General features: G+C 37.2%; 1 protein-coding gene across 2 annotated transcripts in view; it reads right to left on the reverse strand.

Annotated features, from left to right (window-relative positions):
• Window positions 1–20,105, reverse strand: part of LOC128855465 (acetylcholinesterase) — a 261,188-nt gene that overhangs the window by 188,826 nt on the left and 52,257 nt on the right. For both annotated transcript variants that reach the window (XM_054090392.1, XM_054090393.1), the window contains exons 3-5: window positions 5,860–5,998; window positions 5,189–5,725; window positions 2,835–3,042 (exon numbers count right to left, since the gene is read on the reverse strand). In XM_054090392.1, coding sequence (XP_053946367.1) covers window positions 2,835–3,042; window positions 5,189–5,725; window positions 5,860–5,998 — 884 coding nt within the window. The remainder of the gene's footprint in view (window positions 1–2,834; window positions 3,043–5,188; window positions 5,726–5,859; window positions 5,999–20,105) is intronic.

Below are 20,105 nucleotides of genomic sequence, written 5' to 3' on the forward strand. Positions count from 1 at the left end.
AGCGTAGCCGCTGGATCTTTATTCACTGCACTATGTCTAAGTCATCGTAAAGCTTATATAGCTCATTGCTCCATCGCCTGCAATACTCGTCGTCACTAGCATGCCGAAGTCCAAAAATCTTTCCCAGAATCTTTCTCTCAAACACTGCAAGGATCACCTTGATGCCAAGCTTCTGCGCCACACGTTGGGACTAGCATGACGAGAGCCTTATAAAGTGTTGGGTTTGTTCGTCGAGAAAAGACTTTTCTACTCAATTGCCTACTTAGTCCAAAGTAGCACTTGTTGGCAAAAGAGATCCTGCGTTGGATTTCAAGGAAGGCATTGTTATCCGTGTTGGTTCCTAGATAAACGAAGTCTCTTGGAGGATGGTGTCATATGTAAAAGTCCACACTAGTGAAGCAAGTCCGTGATCGCCATTCACTTGGAAGTGGCAAGCACGATTCTTCTGCATACGGTCCAACCAGCTCACAACTTTCGGGAATCGTCCAAGTATCCTCTGGGTAGCTTCCGAATACCCGTTCGCGAGCGAGCTAATGCGAGAAGGCGAAGCAACTCAGGCTAGCTGGTTATGCGCTGGGTTTGGGACCCGCCACGTAAAAATCGCCCCCAATGAAAACGAAAACAATGTGCAGGGCTACTCAAAACGTTTGCGTATGCCAGACAACGATCGATACATTCTGCACTGTTTTGTGGACCCTTCTCATTGTAAACTCCTCAAGTTCCCAAGTCGAACATAAAGCACTTTTTGGAGTAGGCAAAAATTATGCCTTTTTATAGGGTTGAGCGCAACATTGAAGAATTTGCACATCCTGGAAGGTTCAACCAAGACGGCAATCCATATCGCGACTACTGCGACGAAAACGTTAAGGGAAATTTTTACCACGTAGTCTTCACATGCTCGCGCTTCCGTTCTGCAAAGAAAACACTTTGGAGGGCCTCCTTCGCCGGAAACATTCGAGCGTCGTATGCTGCGCACGAAGTAAATGTGGAATGCGGCATGCGACTTAGTGGCCGAGACTATGCAATAGATGTGGCGTCTGGAAAGACTGAGGCAGAACAACGGCGGTTAATCACCTTCCCTCTCCGCGAAGTAATGCTTGACGGTAGTTGTGCAGCGAGAGCTGGTGGAAATAAAAACGCACATCCCACTGGAGGATAACTCGCTACCACAACATCTATGAAAATTAAAAGAAAAAACAGCCTGGAAGTGTCACGTTTTTCGTAGAAACGAAAATATATAAAATTTTTGATGATTTTCATTAACTCATGTACCCTTATATATAATAAACGGATCCGTGAATCATGAACATTAAAAAAAAGTGGGCAATCAAACAAAACAAAACAAAAAAATTATAATAATATATTTAAAACGAACATCTCGAAAACGGTTCAGTTTTTGGTATCATGGCATGCAACCAAATTAAGCAGAAGTGACCCAAATAATAATCTCCTTAAATATCTAGGACGACTCTCCCGGTAACCCTGTATATGTATATAGGACAAAAAATAATGCGGCTGCCACGTTAGCTTGTCAACCAGTCAAGCAGCGAAGCCATCAGCGGCAAGCTCATTTTATAGCCTATTTTTTATTATGTATTTCCACTCCCCCTTTTTTCTTCCTTTGCAATTCGGCTCTGACTTAAAAGTGCACCACTCAGCGCCGCATCATTTTTCTGGGGCAACTCTGACGTCAGAGCAAAATGTACAACAATGCATTGCATCTAGTTATAACAATATCCTTATTTTCTTCCTCTCTGCCAACCTTACTTGTCCAACTTCCGATTTTTTTTTCTCTTTGTTTTTGTTTTTGTTTTACACAAGCACACTTCACCCACTTTGCCGCCGCCACTTTTGCTCCGTTCAAATGGGAAACAAAGTAATTTTGGAAAATGGAGCAGCAGCTAAAAAATATATAACTGTGTATAAGGTTTGTGGAAACTTGCCACTTGCAACTGGCAGTTAGCAGTTGCCAACTGTGTCGCGCGCGTCTGAAGCGAATGAAGTGCATGCGGCAGGAAGCTGATTGCCGCCACTGTTTATGGGCGAGTGTGTGGGTGTCTATGTTAGAAGTGTCTGTGAGTGCACTTTGTACTACCAGCTGCCACACATCGTAGCAACACCAACACCCACTCCAACTCCATTGGGGCATGACGCTTTATTTGTCACTTGACACTTTTTTGCGCCACGCATTTATGGCGCGGATATGCAGTAGGGAAGTTGGTGGCTTTATTAGTTGAGCTTTTGTCATCCTTTTTTCGCTACCATTTTTATTGCAGTTTTTGCTAAATTTTTTCCCCTCAATTCTCCTACTATGGAAAAGTAAGTCAACAAAAGATGCTGTACGTATTTATTTAAGCCATTACTCTTCCATTTTATCTCCAATTTTATGTCCTCTATTTGCCTGCCTTTCTCGGCTCCCAGCGAGTTACTTAAGTACTTCGCGACATTAAAGCAGACAATTTCATTTAATTTTTATTATCCTGTTCTGCTGAGGCCACCATTAGCAGCAGCCGCCGCCAATATGCCACTCGTACGCCCAGTGTCATCGAGCTGCATAAAATGAGTTGCAAGGACATGCCCTGGCAGCGTTCGAAATCGTCAAGTTTTATAATGGCAAATTACACACTAAGCGGTTATTAAAGTAGTGCCGTATTTTCGCAGTATTTCTGCATTCAATTATTTTACGATTTTATGCCCTCACTGGCTTCCCACTATCGAACTTTTGCTTGACGCTTAAATTATGCTGTTTTATTTTCATTTTTAATTCTATTTTTTATTTTATTTTTAAGTAAAATAATGGCAGAGGATGCAATGAAAGAAAGAAAATTGCTCACCTTCGTCTCTGACATTTCCCATCAGTATGTCATAGCCGCGTAAATCTGCATTCTCCATCATTTTCAAGGGATCGTCGGGCAAAAACACGCCATCTATGGTCGCCGCCGAAGGGAAACTCAAAATGCCCGAATAGGAGTTCCACTGCTGCACTGAAATCGTTTTCGCATCAACGGAGCGCATGCAGGCCATCACCGCTTGGGGATTTTCCTTAAAGTAGAGAAAAACGAAATTGTATAGAATATCCAAAACTTTTAACTAAATAAAAGCAAATATGGAAGTGTTAAATTCGCTCCGAACTGAACTTTATATGGCCGCGCACATTTTAGTCAAATTTAATTCAGGCTGGCTGTTAATTTTTGGAAGCAAATAAATTCACAGACAATCAGCGTTAAAGCTCGTGTCATCAGGCGAGCGGACGACGGCTTAGGCTTAACATATTTCAGTCCATATTTTTTTCTGGTTGTTTTGTTGGTAGGACTTTTTAGCGCATTGGGATCATTAGTGTTTGCCTGGCGTTTGTTTACATCATTCAACTTGTTTTAATTTGCCGCATTTATTTTGTTCAACAAAGAGTTTTTTTTTTTAATTTTATGTTGCGAACGACATTTTGTGTTCCGATGCACTGAAAATGTTGCAAAAAGCACTTGGCGAATCTGCTCTATCAAGAACAAAACCATACGAATGGTATAAAAACTTTAAAAGTCGTTGTACAGTGGTGAAAGACAGTTACTGAGGAGATGATTTCTAAAGCCCAAAGTGATCCAACCTTCATGAAACGGATAATTACTGGCAACGAGACATGGGTCTTTGAATTTGACATGGAAGCCAAACAACAATCGTCTGAGACGAGCCGAAACCGAAAAAATCGCGCCAAAGCCGCCCAAAAGTGAAGGTGCTGTTGACTGTTTTCTTCGATTGCCAAGGCGTAGTGCACCATGAGTACCTTCCATCGGGCCAAACAGTCAATAAAGAATATTATTTATCCATTTTGAAGCGTTTGAGCGCCATTTCTTCAAATTGGAAAATAAATAGAAGTCCAAGGGTCCCAAGGGAGCCAAGTCTGGAGAATAGGGAGAATGTGAAACTAGTTGCAACCCTATTTTTATTAGTTTTGTTAATACGACTCCTGAGATGGGACGGAAAAGAAAAATTACTCGACTTGCTCGATTCAAACGAATGCCAAGCATAAAGAAATTTACCGATCTGACTGAAACTTGGTGTGTGATCTTCCAAGAGGTGCTACAAACTAAACATAACCTCGCTACGTGCCATCTCTATGGCTTGACTTTTTAAACCACCCTCGTGAAGTGGGGAAAACCAAGTTTGAAACTTTTATTTGTATGATATTTGTTGAAGAATGAAATATCTTTTCGTAAAAAAAGAATGCGTTGCTAAGTAGATGCACGCAACTTTACACATAAGACGTATTAGAAAAAAATACATTACTTTTCCAATAAATTGCTTTAATAGTCTGCGTCTCGCTTTGGGCGGATTACGCTTCATGGGCTTAAAAAATAAGATTACGTTTCCGAAACACTTCAGAGACAATTTGGTGTTTGCCTGTCAAAATATTGTTACAGCCCATGCCAAAGATGAGCAACTGAAAGAGGAGGTATGCCATAGTTTAAAAGTTTTCTTCGATAAAAAAGGTAATTAGTGAATAGCTAAACTGTGAATAGTGTTCATGCTGTTAACACTATATCCGGAATAATGAGGAATTTTGGTTTCCGGCGATTCCGTTCCAATAATATTGATGTCACAGATGGCGCTCTAGAAGGCCAATTGAAGAAAATGCCGATACAGCACTTTTGATCATCAAATCCGACCAGCATCTAAGCACTTCGTCAATTTCCCATAAGCTAAACTTTGCATTAAAGGTCAATTGGATCCACTTGAACAAGACTGGGAAAGAAAAAACGCTCGATATATGATCGCCCCACGAGTTGAAGCAAAAAAACCTCACCATTCTATGACCTTCTCCACAAATTTGTAGTGCGCGTTTTGAGGTTTTAAAAACTGAGAAACAAAACTATAGCTTTATTCCACCCTTGAACAGCAGATGTGTTTTTATAACGAAATATTTAGCACGCGTTTCGCAATTTCTTAATCCCAACCAAAAGCGAATGTCACAAAACAAACTTTACTAAAGCGGGCCAGGTTTTTCTTCGTTAACTTTAATTCTAAATTTAAGATGTTCCCACTAGCATATCTGCTAATACCACAAAAAATTCAAAATTATTTGGATATCATTGAAGTTAATTTTAAATTTGTATAGAAATAATTTCTCCAAAAATTTACATTTGACTCGAATCGCGAATATATTACTTCACTGCACGCCCAAACCACAACTTACCGGTAATAACGACGCATTGCAGTTGCAATCATTAATTAACGCCTTGCCAATCTCCACCGCCTTCGCCGAAGTCATATGACTCCAGGGCGCACTCATTGTGCCCGACTGCATCATGCCACGCTTCACCAGACCCGCCGTCACTGGTGACACAAGTTGCGCGTTCACCGAACTGGAGCCAGCCGATTCACCAAAAAGTGTCATCCATTCGGGATTGCCGCCAAAAGCGTGCACGTTCGCCTTCAACCAACGTATAGCCAAAGCTTGATCCCACAACCCAACATTGCCGGGTGCCTCGTCTTCGAAGCCGGGCATAGCTGGCGCCAAATGCAGGAAACCAAAAGCACCCACTCGATATTGAAATGAAGCAACTATGACATTGCCCACAGCTGACATAATATCAGCGTTGTAAATATCTAATGTGGCAGTGCCGGTCATAAAGCCGCCACCATAAATCCAAATAAGCACAGGTAAGCCATTGGTGGTGTTCTGCGGATTTCCGTTGTGTATCAAATGATCGATGTCGGCTTTGTTGGAGTACTAAAAAAAGAATTAAAAATTAGAGAATATCGAGGAAATAGAAATAGAAACTTCAAGTTAACATTATTGCTTTTATGGCAGCAACCAACAGCAAATATAAAGATATGTATGTGTGTACAGCAAACCACACTCACCTCAGCGCCATTAGCGCCGCGTCCGTGCCTCAAACGCGCTTTCGCCGGTGCCCAAAGGTTAAGGAATAGGCAATCTTCTGAGACATTTGTATTAGGATTCCATATCTCTTCACCGGAAAAACCAGGAAAATATTCATATCTGTAAGTGGTCACAGCAAAAGGGAAAGTAATTAGTTTGGTTGTTAAAAAGCATGGCAGGAAATACGTAGGAGATGGTTTGTTCATATTTATGTAGGCAACAATTTTCGCTTATGAATTAAAAGCTTTATTCAAATTGCTGGAAAAGCACCAAGAAGTGATCCGCTTACAAAGTGCAGTAAATGGAAATCTTACATGGCCACAGTAAACCACAAAGCAGCGAAAAGCTAGATGATGATAAGCCTATTAGTGGAAGAAGAAAGTTGTTGGCAGCCGTAAGGGCATGCTGCTCCAGCTGTTCAAGTACAAAGTTAATGTGGGCAGCGGGTGCGTAAGAATTGTATTAACAGAAAACAAAACCCCACTCTTTCCTCCAAGTGATTGAAAGAACTTAGCAATCATAAATTAAAAGATATAAAATTAAAAAAAAAATCAATGATTATCCCCTTATTGGTAAACAAATTGTTTCAGCATATAGATTATATATCACATGGAGGCGCAAAATTAATCAACCTCATAAGAAAACATTTGTCTTTCGGAGTCGAGTTAAAACTGTCAGCCCATCGGTTTGTGGAACAACAGCAAGACGTACACCACAAATAGGAAGAGGAGCTCGACCAAACACCTAACAGAAGTGTACGCGCCAATAATTAATTTTTTTTATAGGAAGATTCATCATTTTTGCCAGTGGCGTCATACATCAATCATATTTAACACTTGTAAACTGCACAGCTGCAGTATATCGGCAAGGTACAATTTTGTTGAGAACAATTTGAACCATCCTAATGTACACACAAGGTGGCGCAAAATTAATCATCCTATTTTGGTTTTGAGTATCTTTTTACTAAATAATAAACATTTTTTGAATGATGGAAATCTTTATTTTGACTTCTGCGCGCTTCATATCTTCTCTGTTTGTCCACGCTCGCAAGTGTCAAATATGATTGACGTACGACACCATTTGTAAAAATTATAAATCTTTCCATAGGTTGATTAATTTTGCGCCACATTGTGTTTATATTGGAAAAGAAATTTATTGTAAAAATAAAATTTGTACAAATAAATTTTGTAAAACAAAATTATTGTAAAAAAAATATTAAAAGAAATGCGTATAAAAATAAATTTAATAAAAAAATTTATAAAAAAAAAAGAATTTATATGGCAATATTAATCTTTGCAGAATCGCAATACTCAATTTATAAAAAATTTTGTAAAAAAAATTATTGTAAAAAAATTTTGTAAAAAAATTATTGTAAAAAAATTGTGTAAAAAAATATGTAAAACAAAAATTTCGTAAAAAACAATTTGTAAAAAAACATTTTTATAAAAAAAGAATTTATATATGTAGTAAAATTATTCTTCGCAGAATAACAAATTAAAAAAAAAAAATTATTCTAAAAAAAACTATTGTAAAAAAATGTTGTAAAACAAACTGTAAGAAAAAAGTTTGTAAAAAAACAGAATTTATATACGTATTTAGTGAAATTATTCTTCGCAGAACTGCAATACTCGATTTGTAAAAAATTAAAAATAAGTAATTGTAAAAAACTTTTTCTAAAAAAAAATGTAAAAAACAGTTTGTAAAAAAAAATTGTAGAAGAACATTTCTATAAAAAAAACATTATAAAAAATGAATTTATATATGTAATATATGTATTAATATTATTCTTCGCAGAATCACAACACTCGATATGTAAAAAATTTTCTAAAAAAAATTATTGTAAAAAATATTTTAAAAACAATTGTAAACAAAATTTTTATAAAAAACAAAGAACTTATATACATAGCAAATTATTCTTCGCATAATCGCAATGCTCGAGTATTGTAAAAAATAATTATTATAAAAAAACTATTTTAAGAAAAATTGTATAAAAAACTGGATAAAAAATAAATTTTGTAAAAAAAACCCTTCTAAAAAGAATTATTGTAAAAACAATTATTCTAAAAAAAAATTACCGTAAAAAAAAATGTAAAAAAATATTTCGGCGAAAAAATATTTTGTAAAAACAAATTTATATATGTAGTAAAATTATTCTTCGCAGAATCCCAGTACTCGTCTCATGATGCTTGGAAAGAAAAGAAAGAAAAAGAAACACCAATTTTTTAAATTTTGTATGGCAGTGGACTTAAGGTAGTTTTAAATTAAATTTGTTTTTTTTTTGACGTGATAACGTCTTATAATTCGATGTAGCCGGCTGCACGCACCAAAAAAATGCGTCGTTACCTTGCTTGAACTGCAAGCGAGAGCGCAGAACGAACGTCAAAGAGGCACAATCGGCCCCCGCGTTCGCCAACGTTCGACATCTGGCTCTGTCCTACTTGAGTGAGCATATATATGTATGTATATGTATGTATATGCGCATTTGTATATAAATTCACATACTTGTATTTTCATATGCCTTCTTCCTGTGTGCATGGTAATGAACCATTTCTCTGTTGAGAATAGGACGATGATAGAAAAAGTAGGAAATGAAAGGGAGTGTTTCGAGTGTAAAGTGTCTTGAAAAAGGCAAATCGATGATGGTGACTCTTAGTGTTGTTGTCTTATTAACGTCTGATGCACATTAGAAATTGAAAATATCTTTCATGAATTTGATAAATGTTTCGTCATTTTTCACGTTTGTGTAAATGTAATTTGACCTAGTCCATTGCGATTCCATTTACCTCCTTCTCTATATCCATACAAAATATATATCAAACAAATAAAATTAAAATTTTCTTTTGAAAAATTGCAACCATTACTTCAGTATTTTCTTATGACGTTATCACGTTAAGCTATCGTCAACTACAACTATCAACCTCTTTTTTATTTAAACTTTGCCAGCCACAGTCGGTGCACTTTCAACTGGGCTGAAAAAAGTTTCAAAAGTTTCAAAGCTTCTATGGAGAAAAATTTCGATACCCTAAAATTTTTCTTTTTCTCGCTCTAAAAACCGCCGAAATTGAATTTTTGTTTTATCTTTTTTTTCATTATAACTAGGTTATTTGGTTTCCAATTTTGTTTTCCTTTAAATTATAACATTATTTCAAACTTGTTTTAACTTTTTTGTTTATGAATTCGGCAAAAATTTTACATTTAATAAATTTTTAATTACTTAAGGCCCATGAAACAAGTAGCCTATTTTAGTGATGTATGTACAACTCTGGATAACTGAACCAACAATGTAAACATAACTTCGGAATTCAAAAGGCCATAAGAATCTTCATAGAATTTATAATCATAGAACACTTCCATACTAATATAATGTTCACGCTCCTCGCTAATAATTCATCGTCGCCGCACCTGTACTTCCAATTTTGTCGTAACAATTATAGAATTTGCATTCACGCGCTCTCATCACCGCAGTTGTTATTGTCGGCGCTATTGTCTTCGTTGGAACTCCAGCTTACTTGTCCCCACTACTCTCCTTTATGCATTCTTGCTGCCCAATGACAAACTTGCACAAGCATTATTTTTTCGGACTATTTTCGCTCATTGCATTCTTAGTCTGTTCTATTCTTCAAAAGTCTGTGAAATTTCAAAAATTAATATAAAAAAAAAATAGAAAAGTCTATGATATTCCAAGTTTGATTGCTGAAGAAAAAAACTCTGTTAAACAAATTATTTAAGCATTTTTTGACTTTTATTTTTTTTTTTTCTTCAATATATTTTACTTAATCTGATTTCTTTTCAGTTGGTGAATAAATATTTAGCCTTTCCCCTACTTATAATATTATATTAAAATTTGACATTTGCCTTAAGATATTGTGTAATGACTTCCTCTTGAAGGACTACTAATTTTCGAGATAAGAGTTCTTAGAAGAAGGCATTTCTTTCCATGCGAATAGGTTACAAAATAAAACAAATTACAAAAATTATTTAGCACCCGAAATACAACAAAACTGCAAAATTAAAAAAAATCTGTAATCTACCGATTTTTTTCCAAACTGCCCACAATTAATTTCATTTAAAATCGTAATCGTTAATTAAATAAATTTTTGCTTTCTTACTTTTCAACCAATCTGTTCATTCGACCTTCGAAACCGATTCTTTTTTCTTCTCCAATACAGTGGATTGCAGATTCATATCAGAGGTCATGCAGATTTAATAATAACTACTATAATTTAACGTTTACTTTACTGTATTTCATGTCGGCCTTATGCTCCAACTTGGAACTCTAGGAAGTGATGATGTCGTTGATTTAAAAAAATTTCGATCAAATCACAAATATTTTGAATGTTGAATTTTCATGCATTTCACATAATATTTATTCATTTACAAATAAAATTTTAATTTTTACAAATAAAAGTAGGAAAAAGCCTATGTCAACTTGATTTAGCTAAGGAAGAATTCGGGTCGAATGATACAACTGACAAATCATAAATAAAACTAGCGAACTATCCAAAACACTTGCGAAAATTATTGATTACGGAATTCAATTTTTGAAACTTTCTTGTTTCTTAAAACATTTTCCAGCACGCACTTTCCAGTATTGCCTTGATTTATGGCCCCAATCGGTTTAAGTACCCCGAATCTGTATTCCAGATTTGACTGCAGGGTATATAAGTAAAAACGTATGTAGATACATGCGCGTGAATATTACACAATTAACAAATCCTTGTCACAGTGCTTCCTTTTTCTATTGTCATTATATTTGAACAAATTAACCCAAGCCGCATTCAGTTGTCTGTGCAAGTGTTGGCGCCATAATTGAGTTCTTGTATTTGTCATGAGCCATGCCAACTACTCGTGACCGACTCAGTGTGTACCTCATTTCGACTTTCTTTGCATTTACTGATAAATCGATAAATTAATATCACAGTGGGATTCTGCTCTACATTGGCGTGGCTGGGTATTAGTAAAGTAATCACTTCACCTACAAACATATACACATTTCTCCTTTACAAACGCAAATATCGACACAGGTAGTCATTGAATTAGGTATGGCCTACAATTTTAACAAAAAAAAACAAAAGAAAAAGCACATATAATAATTTTATTCTAATAGCACAAGCCAACCAGTTTCAACTGTTTTTCCGCCAAATAAAGGGTGGTTAAGTTTCAAGGGCCGGTGTTGATTTTGAATCCAATACAATTTTTTTAAGAAATTACTGTCATTTCTCCTTATTATCATAATATTGGTAAGGCTCAATTACGTATAAGACAAAATATTGGCCATGTGGCCGCAGCGACCTCGGCGACATACCTCCATCCGATGGTCCAAATTTTCGATAACGCTGAGGCATAATTGAGGTTCTATGCCTTTAATGTGCCGAATTATATCATCGTTTAGCTTTTGAATTGTAGCTGGCTTATCAACGTACACCTTTTCTTTCAAATAACCCCAAAGAAAGAAGTCCAACGGTGTCGTTGACGTTTAGGTGTGGTTCACATTCAACAACGGCCCTTAAAATTTAAATTCAAATTTATATATGAAACTTAGTGGTTCCGAAGAGATTTTTCGCAAAATGCATAAAAGCACTAAACATACCAAAGATGCCAGTGTAATATAAGAACAATAAGATATTATGAGAATAATAATTTCTGAAATTTAAAAAAGTAACTTGAACCTGGGACGGAATTCGTGAAATTGTAACAACGTAACGTGTAATAGGCGAAAAAAATTGTTTAAACTTATTTTCAGAAAGGAAAGTTTTATTTTACTCTCAGTTCAAATTAAAATATTCAGATTTGTTCCAAAATTTAGACTTTACTGAGAACTATATGCTAGAAATTCAGGATGCCATTCAATCTTATCATTAGACAAATAGTCAAGCGACAGTTCACCTTTTCGTGATTTATTACCAAAACAATCACGGATTTTTACATCAAGAAAATTACGTATTTACATTCAGTCAAAAAAGTATCGAGAATTGTTTAATAAAGCGCAAAATAATTATTTAATCATGAAACATTTTTTTTTCGCTTTCAACATAGACTCCATTCGAAGCAACACATATGCCAACGATTAGTTCAGTCATCAAAACACCTTTTAAACGCATTTAAATAGACCTTCTTCAGCTCCCTCAGAGAATTCTCCTTAATGGACTCTATCGACTCAAAGCGGCGCCCGTGGAGTCACAATTTTGGTTTCGCCTCATATGGATAGCGTCATTCAGCCGCCTGTTGACTGGGTTGCATGTCAAACTCATATACCCACGTCTCATCACCTATTATGATGCACTGGATAAATGTGGGGTCCAAATTCACTTACTCAAGCATGTCTTCAGCCACCTTCTTCCGATGATTTTTTGAAAGAAATTCAACTCTCTTGCAACGAGTCCAGCAGCCACGCCTCTCATGCCCAATTGATGGTGTAAAATGTTGCGAATTGATTGGCGAGACACGCTAAAGTCACGAGCTACCTCTCTTAAGTTTAAATGATGGCTTTGCAGCACCATTTTCGTTATTTTTTTGACAGAATTTTAATTTAGAGTTCAATAATAATGCCGCTTTTTGTTTGATAAGTGAATGATTACAAATTTAAAAGCCAAGCTTGGACCAGATAAAGTGTAGAAACATTGTTTTTGGCGGCGTTCAAAATAAAAAAATAAGGAAACTTTTATAAACCTCGTGAATTTCAAAAAAGGTTTTCATTTAAATGTTGAATGGCATTTCTTTGCTACACCTCAGGGAAAAGATTCGCGTTGAAGGAGTAAAAGTTAAACGGGACGTTAGCTTAGAAAAAATCATGAACAGTCACGAAACCAACGTGAAGGAGTCATACGAATGGCATTCCATTCTTCATTCTATTGATTCGATTTTTTTTTTGGTAATTTTTCAGGAACGGAGTAGAACATTTTTTAAAACCCCAAAATTATATTTCTTTTTAGTCAAACATTAGAGGTCTTACTGATTATTATGAGAGCATAGAATAGCTTAAAAATTATATAATCAATAAGATAGGACTGGTCTTTATAGCGATATTTAAATATGAACTAAAAGCTACACAAAATCTTAGCATAGCAAAAGTTATGGACATCATATGGCCACTGATGTATAATGGATTCATTAGCAAAGCAGCCAATTTGTACTTGTAAAACAAATATCAGTTATATAACCGCTAAATGAAGGAGCGGATAAGTGTGCAAGGAAAGGCTTTGAGCTTGATCCTCAAAATGCACTGCAAAATCAACAGATCAACTACCAGTGTCCCCCAGGTGTTACAACGAGTCACTGCACTATTGGCACCCTATCCAGTGGAATGGGTGTACTTCACAATGAAGTCTGCAGGAGTTTAGAGCATGAAGAAAAAATTGATTCGGTACAACACCTCCAAAGAAGCCGTGCCAAATATCTTGGCGATTATTTCTTTGAAGAATTGAGAAATTTGCAAAATGTCTCACTGAACGGATTATTTACCTTCTTAAAAAGATCTAAGTAGTTTAAGTCACCTTATGTAGTAAGGCGGTGGAACTCAAATGCAGGTATTGTAATGGGGCTTAGGGCTACCTTAGACAAGCAGCCCGGCTAATCTAACCCATTAAATAACTCCGCACTTGCATTGCTAAACCTTTTTGTACTCATGTTAGCGATTTGATGGGCATAGTTCAGTACAAATATCGAGGTTAGCTTTGCATCCCAAAAATTTTCAAATGGTTTCTACACCATTTTATTCAAAAACCTTATCTGATGAAGCATTTCGGACCGAATTTCAGCGCTAAAATTTCCAGATCCAGCAGATCTCAATACTGTAAGGTCTCAGTACTATGGAAATCAGAAAGCTTTTAAAATTTTTGTGAAGCGCATATTGGTTTTAGCGAGATCAGGACAAGTTCCCCGTGCGGTATCACAATAGGCTATAAGCCTGAGTGCCTCTCGTAGTGAACAGAAGCCACAACCTAACATACCTGTACCATGTCGTCTTTAATTCACAAAGCCGGTGCAGGATTGTGTTGCAGTTCACAAAAGTACTTAATTGATTTTTTCAACAATTTTTAAGTCTCAATTTCTTTTTAAACTTCTACTGATTGGCGAGTTTTTTCAAAGCTATCTTGTAAACAAAATACAAACTCGCTTGCTTTCTGGCAAGCAAAAACTCTCTTTACAAGTAGATGCGGTTGCAAATTTCATTGTAACTTTACTTGACTTCGATAGTAGGTAAATAGGCAGAATGGGTTAACGGATCCCCGGCCGTGCAAACTCTAAAATTTTTTATTTTATTTTTTATTTTTTTGTTTTTCCTTGTTCATTCCACTCGAGAGATTTCAAGATTTCTGACAGGGTAAGTGATTAGCCTGTCCTAAGTAGTGGAGATGCCCGCTTGTCGTAGCTTAGGAACAACGCCTTCTTACTACTTGAAGCGTAATCTGTGTGTCACGTTTTTCTGGCATAAGGATTACACAGATGGTTGAGGACTTCGCTAAGTTTCGTGTGTCGTCGCTATTACCACGATCGCCCGCTTCCTCTTGCTGGCGCCATGGTTGTAATGTGTAACTGTGACTTTTTTCTTTGTTTTTTTTTTGCTTGGTTTGGCAGCCACAATGCAAGTAATGCGCTGACTTTTTGTGCGTGAGTAAGGATTGGAAGGATAAGGTTGTTGGGGTTGAGGAATGAAATTATTGTTATAATTCTTTTTTTTTTTTTGAAACTAGAAAAGTAGGTAAGTTTGGAAAAGTGCGAGGACCGTGCTTTACGTGGGACTCGAACCCACAACCTCTAGGATGGCAGGCTAGTGCGCTTACGCTAGACTACCAAGGCCGCTTAATTTATAATTTCAATCAAGCTGATAAATTCGCGTTAGCTGTATGCGCTCTTCAACTTCGTGATGGAAGGGGTGCTCCGAAAAGCAGGTATTCATCGTAATGGCACTATTTTCTACAAATGTGTCCAGCTCCTTGCGTACGCCGATGACATTGACATTATCGGCCGCTGTAAGCGAGATGTCACCGTTGCGTTTTCTGCTATCGAAAAGGAATCATCATGAGTGGGTCTGGCGGTGAACGAGGGTAAAACGAAGTATATGCTGTCTACAACGCGGAACACACGGCGTGTAGGAACGCACGTCATTGCGGACAACTATACCTACGAAGTTGTGCCAGAACTTATTTACCTTGACACCGCCGTTAACAGCAACAACGATATCAGCCTGGGGATCAAACGCAGAATCACTCTAGCTAATAGGTGTTACTATGGGCTAAGTAAGCAATTGAATAGTCGATCCCTCTCTCGCATGACCAAACTGACACTTTACGAGACGCTCATCATACCCGTGTTGCTTTACGGCGCAGAGGCATGGGTAGTGTCATAAAGCGATGCAGCCGCTCATGGGGTGTTCGAGAGAAAAGTTCTTCGTAAGATCTTCGGTCCTGTGCGCGTTGGCAAATACTACCGTTCAAGAATGAACCACGAGCTGTACGCCGACATTGACGTAGTTCAACGCATCGCCATCCAACGCCTGCGTTGGCTAGGGCATGTCGTGCGTATGGATGAAGAAGCTCCAGCAAAGAAGGTGTTCGAGAGCGAAGTCCAAGGGAGCTGACGCAGAGGAAGACCATTGCTCCGGTGGAAAGACCAGGTGGAGGAAACTATATGCTCGCTTGGTGTACAGAATTGGAGAAGGCGCGGGTGGAGCAGAGGCGCCTCGAGAGAGCTAGTGAGGTCGGCCGTAACTCGGTAACGGGTTGTTATGACCACCTAAGTAAGTAAAGTAGTGTGCGCTAATAAATTTGTCCTAATTTATGAATTTTTTATAAGCCGCTTTATACCTTCCAGTTTCATTTGCATACCAAGTTCCTTATAAACCTCATCAGTCGTTGGTTGGTTGGTTGGTTAGAGTGGTGATTCATCCAGAATCCAACTAGCGCTTCCGCACCATTTTGTTGCCACATCCTCGTTACCAAATTGTTTAACAGTTATTTGCAGCAGGACTATATCCAGTCTGTGCGGTTTAGGAACCTTATTAGGTTGTTGACGTCTACGCCAGACAGTTGCTCGAGACTCTCGAACAGCGGTTTGCCCAGGGTTAACATTCTGTCCTTCCATAGAGCAGGGCATTCACAGAGGAAATGGAAGATTGTTTCTTTTTCCTCCGGTTGTTTACAACTATGACAGTATGTGTTGTGAGGGATGCCCATTTTGGCGGCTTGTTCTCCGATAGACCAGAAGCCAGTTATGACTGCCGTAAGTCTGCAGGTGTCCCGTCGTTTCATGTTTATTAATGTCAACGATTGCTTGAGGTTGTAGGTGGGCCATAACGTTCTGCTGATTTTGCATTTCGTCTGGTCTCTCCATCTACAATCTGCAATTCGAAGGTATTTTAGGGAAATTGCATTCTTGACCGCACCTAGTGGAGTGAATACTGGTACTGCAAGAGCGCTATTCATGGCAGATCCCTCTCTTGCCAGTTCATCAGCTTTTTCGTTACCTTCTATGTTCCGGTGTCCCGGAACCCAAATCAAGGTTACTCTATGGTTTTCACTCAAGTTGGTGAGGCTATTCCTACTTTGCTCCACCACTTTAGAGGTTGTTATAGTCGCGTCCAGCGCCTGGATTGCGGCTTGGCTATCCGAAAGAATAGCGATATTGCCCTTAAAAGAAAAATCTGCGATTAGTAACCTACAGGCTTCCCCAATTGCTAGTACTTCCGCTTGGAAGACGCTGCTGGTATTAGAGAGACGCACAGATTTTTCAATTCCAAGTTTATGAGAATATATACCAGCTCCAACACCACAATCCATTTTACTGCCATCTGTATAGACTGTGGTATCGAAGTTGTTTAGAGAGAATCCCTTCTTCCATTCTTTTTTAGATGGAAAGAGTGTGGCAAAATTCCTATTGAACGTTACCATCGGGACGATGTAGTCAGTCCTCTCCGAGGTTAACTGAGTTTGTCGCAATAAAAGACTAGCGTGACCATAAGTTTTTCCTTTCCAGCGACCCGCTTCATTTAACCTAAATGCACTCATGGTTGCCGTCTTCTTTATATGTAGGTCTATTGGAATAACGTGTGTCAGTGCATTGAGAGCCTCTCTAGGACATGATCTGATTGCACCGACCGTTATTGCACAGGCTGATCTTTGTATTCTGCCGAGTAGTTTGATATTGTACTCTCTCCCTAGAGCTTTCCACCAAACTACCGAACCATACGATAAAATGGGTCGTATAACCGCCTTATACAGCCATAATGTATGCTTAGGTTGGAGACCCCATCTTCTTCCAAGCATACGTTTTCAGGCATATAAAGCAATTTCTGCTTTCCTTACCCGTTCTTCGACGTTTAACTTCCAGCTAAGTTTGGAGTCCAAAATTACCCCTAAGTACTTTGCACTGGTTGATAAAGACAGAGTTTGTCCGTTGATATTTGGTAGGGTAAAAATTGGTACCTTGTATCTGGTGGTAAAAAGCATAAGTTCTGTTTTACGCGGGTTTAAACTTAGCCCACATCCTATGGCCCAAGAGTTAAGCTCGCCTAACGCCCTTTGGATGATCCCACTGATCGTATTTGGACACAGTCCTGACACCATTAACACCACATCATCAGCGTACGCCACCACTTTTACCCCACCTCCGTCAAGTTTTGTTAAGATTTTGCTGATCACACATAGCCAAAGTCGTAGGAAGCGAATAATTGTTCACTTATAAATCAATGCTTGTCTCTGAACACGATAAATAGACAGGCAGTATATCAAAATCTCGTAAATGAACATAGCTAACTAAACCGTTCTTGAAAGTGATTTCTCACTTCGCTTCAACTCACTTTAAACTTAGTGCTACCCATAGACTAAATAGCTTAGCTTCGCTAACTTGCACTCTTATTTTCCTTTCTCACCTTTAGCTTACTTGAATTATTATACACAAATCGAGTTCAAATGACATTACCATCTTTAGAGATCCATACTAAAATTTAGTGGGAAATTTTTTTGGCAAAACATTTTAACCGCCTATTTCTTACCTGGTAGGTCTTTTTGACCTTATTTTCAAAGGCCTTGCACGAAACTTAGGTAAAAAGGGTAGTTAGTGGCAAAAATACTCTACAGAAATGGTAGGCGGAAAATTCTATTAGGGGTCCCCGAAGATGAAAAACACATAGGAATCAAGAGAGAATAAAAAAGAAGCGTAATTTCATTGTAAAGTGTAAGAATGTTCATCATACGCCTGGTTGTGCAGCGCCATTGTTCTCATGGTATTTTGCCGCTACTCACACTTCATCTTATTCAAAGAACTACTTCAATGCGAATACTTTTCTTAGCTGCTTGCAAGCAAACGATTTTAACACTAATATTAAAAATTGTGGAAAACTTCAGTGCTAGCAAAAATTCTACTCTTCATATAATCACCTCACAAAAATTTAAAGCTCATTGTTGGTACATTGGTACCTATTTCAATGGCGACATGTGTACAGTTGTTCTTTAGGAATAGTAGTTGCCTGCAGCAGAATGTGAAATAGTAAATTGAATGTAAATTAGAACTGCATTAACCATCAATCATCGAATAAAATGCAGACAACGCTTAATGAGAATTCGAAGGAATAAATTGCTTATTTACTTGTCAACATAAGTGAGTACTACATGCATATGTATGTGTATGTTTCATGACACATGCTGCCAAGTAGTTAATCCTTCGATGCACATACATACATACACACACACTGGTACGCACATGAATTTTCTTGTAGCATTAACAGGATCTGAAGCCATAGACACTAATCAGGCACTTGTATTGTAAATACATATGTATGTGTGTGATATTCACCTACAAGCACGTATGTTGGTATGTGTGAATTCATCACAGTTGTGCTAATTCTCGCGCAGAACAATATTTACCATTCGCAAATTAATTATCAGAATCGATTGCGTCCTTTGTATGGGTTAACACGGGCGTATGATTTACTTTTGTGTCAAGGATATGGTAATTTTCTAATTAACTGCCTAATTTGGAATTCCAGAGTAAAAGTAAACCTGGTTCTAATGACATTTTAGATTCAATAAATCGCACTAACGTAGTTGTTTCAAGCGAAACTCAAATAAAACTATGAATAGCGCAGTGACAACAAACAATCGAAAAGTGAAGATCCAAGCGTGGCAGTCAACACCCAAAATGATTTTGATCTACTTCGCCACAATTTGTTTGCTTCAATGGCTTAAAATTATTGGTTTTGTTCAATAACTCAATTGCTTCCATTGAAATATTATGCACAAATTAATGAAAATCCAAGCAGTCATTGATTGAGGAAGCAACTGCCATTGAAAATTTCGGTCCCTTCGATCGGCTCGTAGAGAAAAAAGTAAATGACATAACGATCAGGTCGCTACATATTGATGAGCTTGAACTATATTTTTGCAAATAAATTTTATGGACCTATGCCGTAGCGATTGGGTAGGTTTATGACTACGATGCGGAAGTGCACAGGTTCGAGTATCCGAGTATGAAAAAGTTTTGCTCGCTCCTCGGCACGCAATGGCAAACCTCCGAGTGTGTTTCTGCCATGAAAAGGTTACACATAAAAAACCATTTGTCATCGAAGTCGGCTTAAAACTACATATAGGTCGCTCCAATTTCTTTAATTCTGGTTACAAAATTAATAATTTTGTTGGAAATATTTAAAATTTTTGCTAAGGTTTCAAACTTGGATTAATACGCTATTTTTCTATAGAATCATCTATATTTTTCTAAAAAATTATTAAAAAAAATGATTTTGTAAAAAAATTATTTTCATAAAAGATTATACATTTATTATATTGGCACGTACACCCTTTTTTTGGGTATTTGGCCTAGCTCCTCCTCCTATTTGTGGCGTGCGTGTTGATGTTATTCCACAGTAGGTGCACTATAGGTCCCAGTTTTAAGCGGACTGAAGATACTTTTTATGAGGAGCTTTTCCTCCCTAAAAGTAAAAACACTTCTAATCAAATTTACTGTTTTTTATTAAAAAAAATTCAATGAAAACAGCCTATTTCATTTCAAATGTTTTCATTGAATTTAACTGTTTATATAAAATCAACAAAATAAATATAAATTATTAATTAATTAACTTAATAATAACTAAAATTAATTAAAAATTTAGTTGAATCTATTTATTTAGTAAATCAAAAATAATATTGTAATTATTTGTATAAAAATATTTATAATTAAATTTAAAATTTAATAAAATATTTTAGTATTTCCTCCCTAAAAGCAAGATTAGGGG

The sequence above is a fragment of the Anastrepha ludens genome, chromosome 2, assembly GCF_028408465.1.
Source record: "Anastrepha ludens isolate Willacy chromosome 2, idAnaLude1.1, whole genome shotgun sequence".
In the NCBI taxonomy this organism is placed as follows: domain Eukaryota; kingdom Metazoa; phylum Arthropoda; class Insecta; order Diptera; family Tephritidae; genus Anastrepha; species Anastrepha ludens.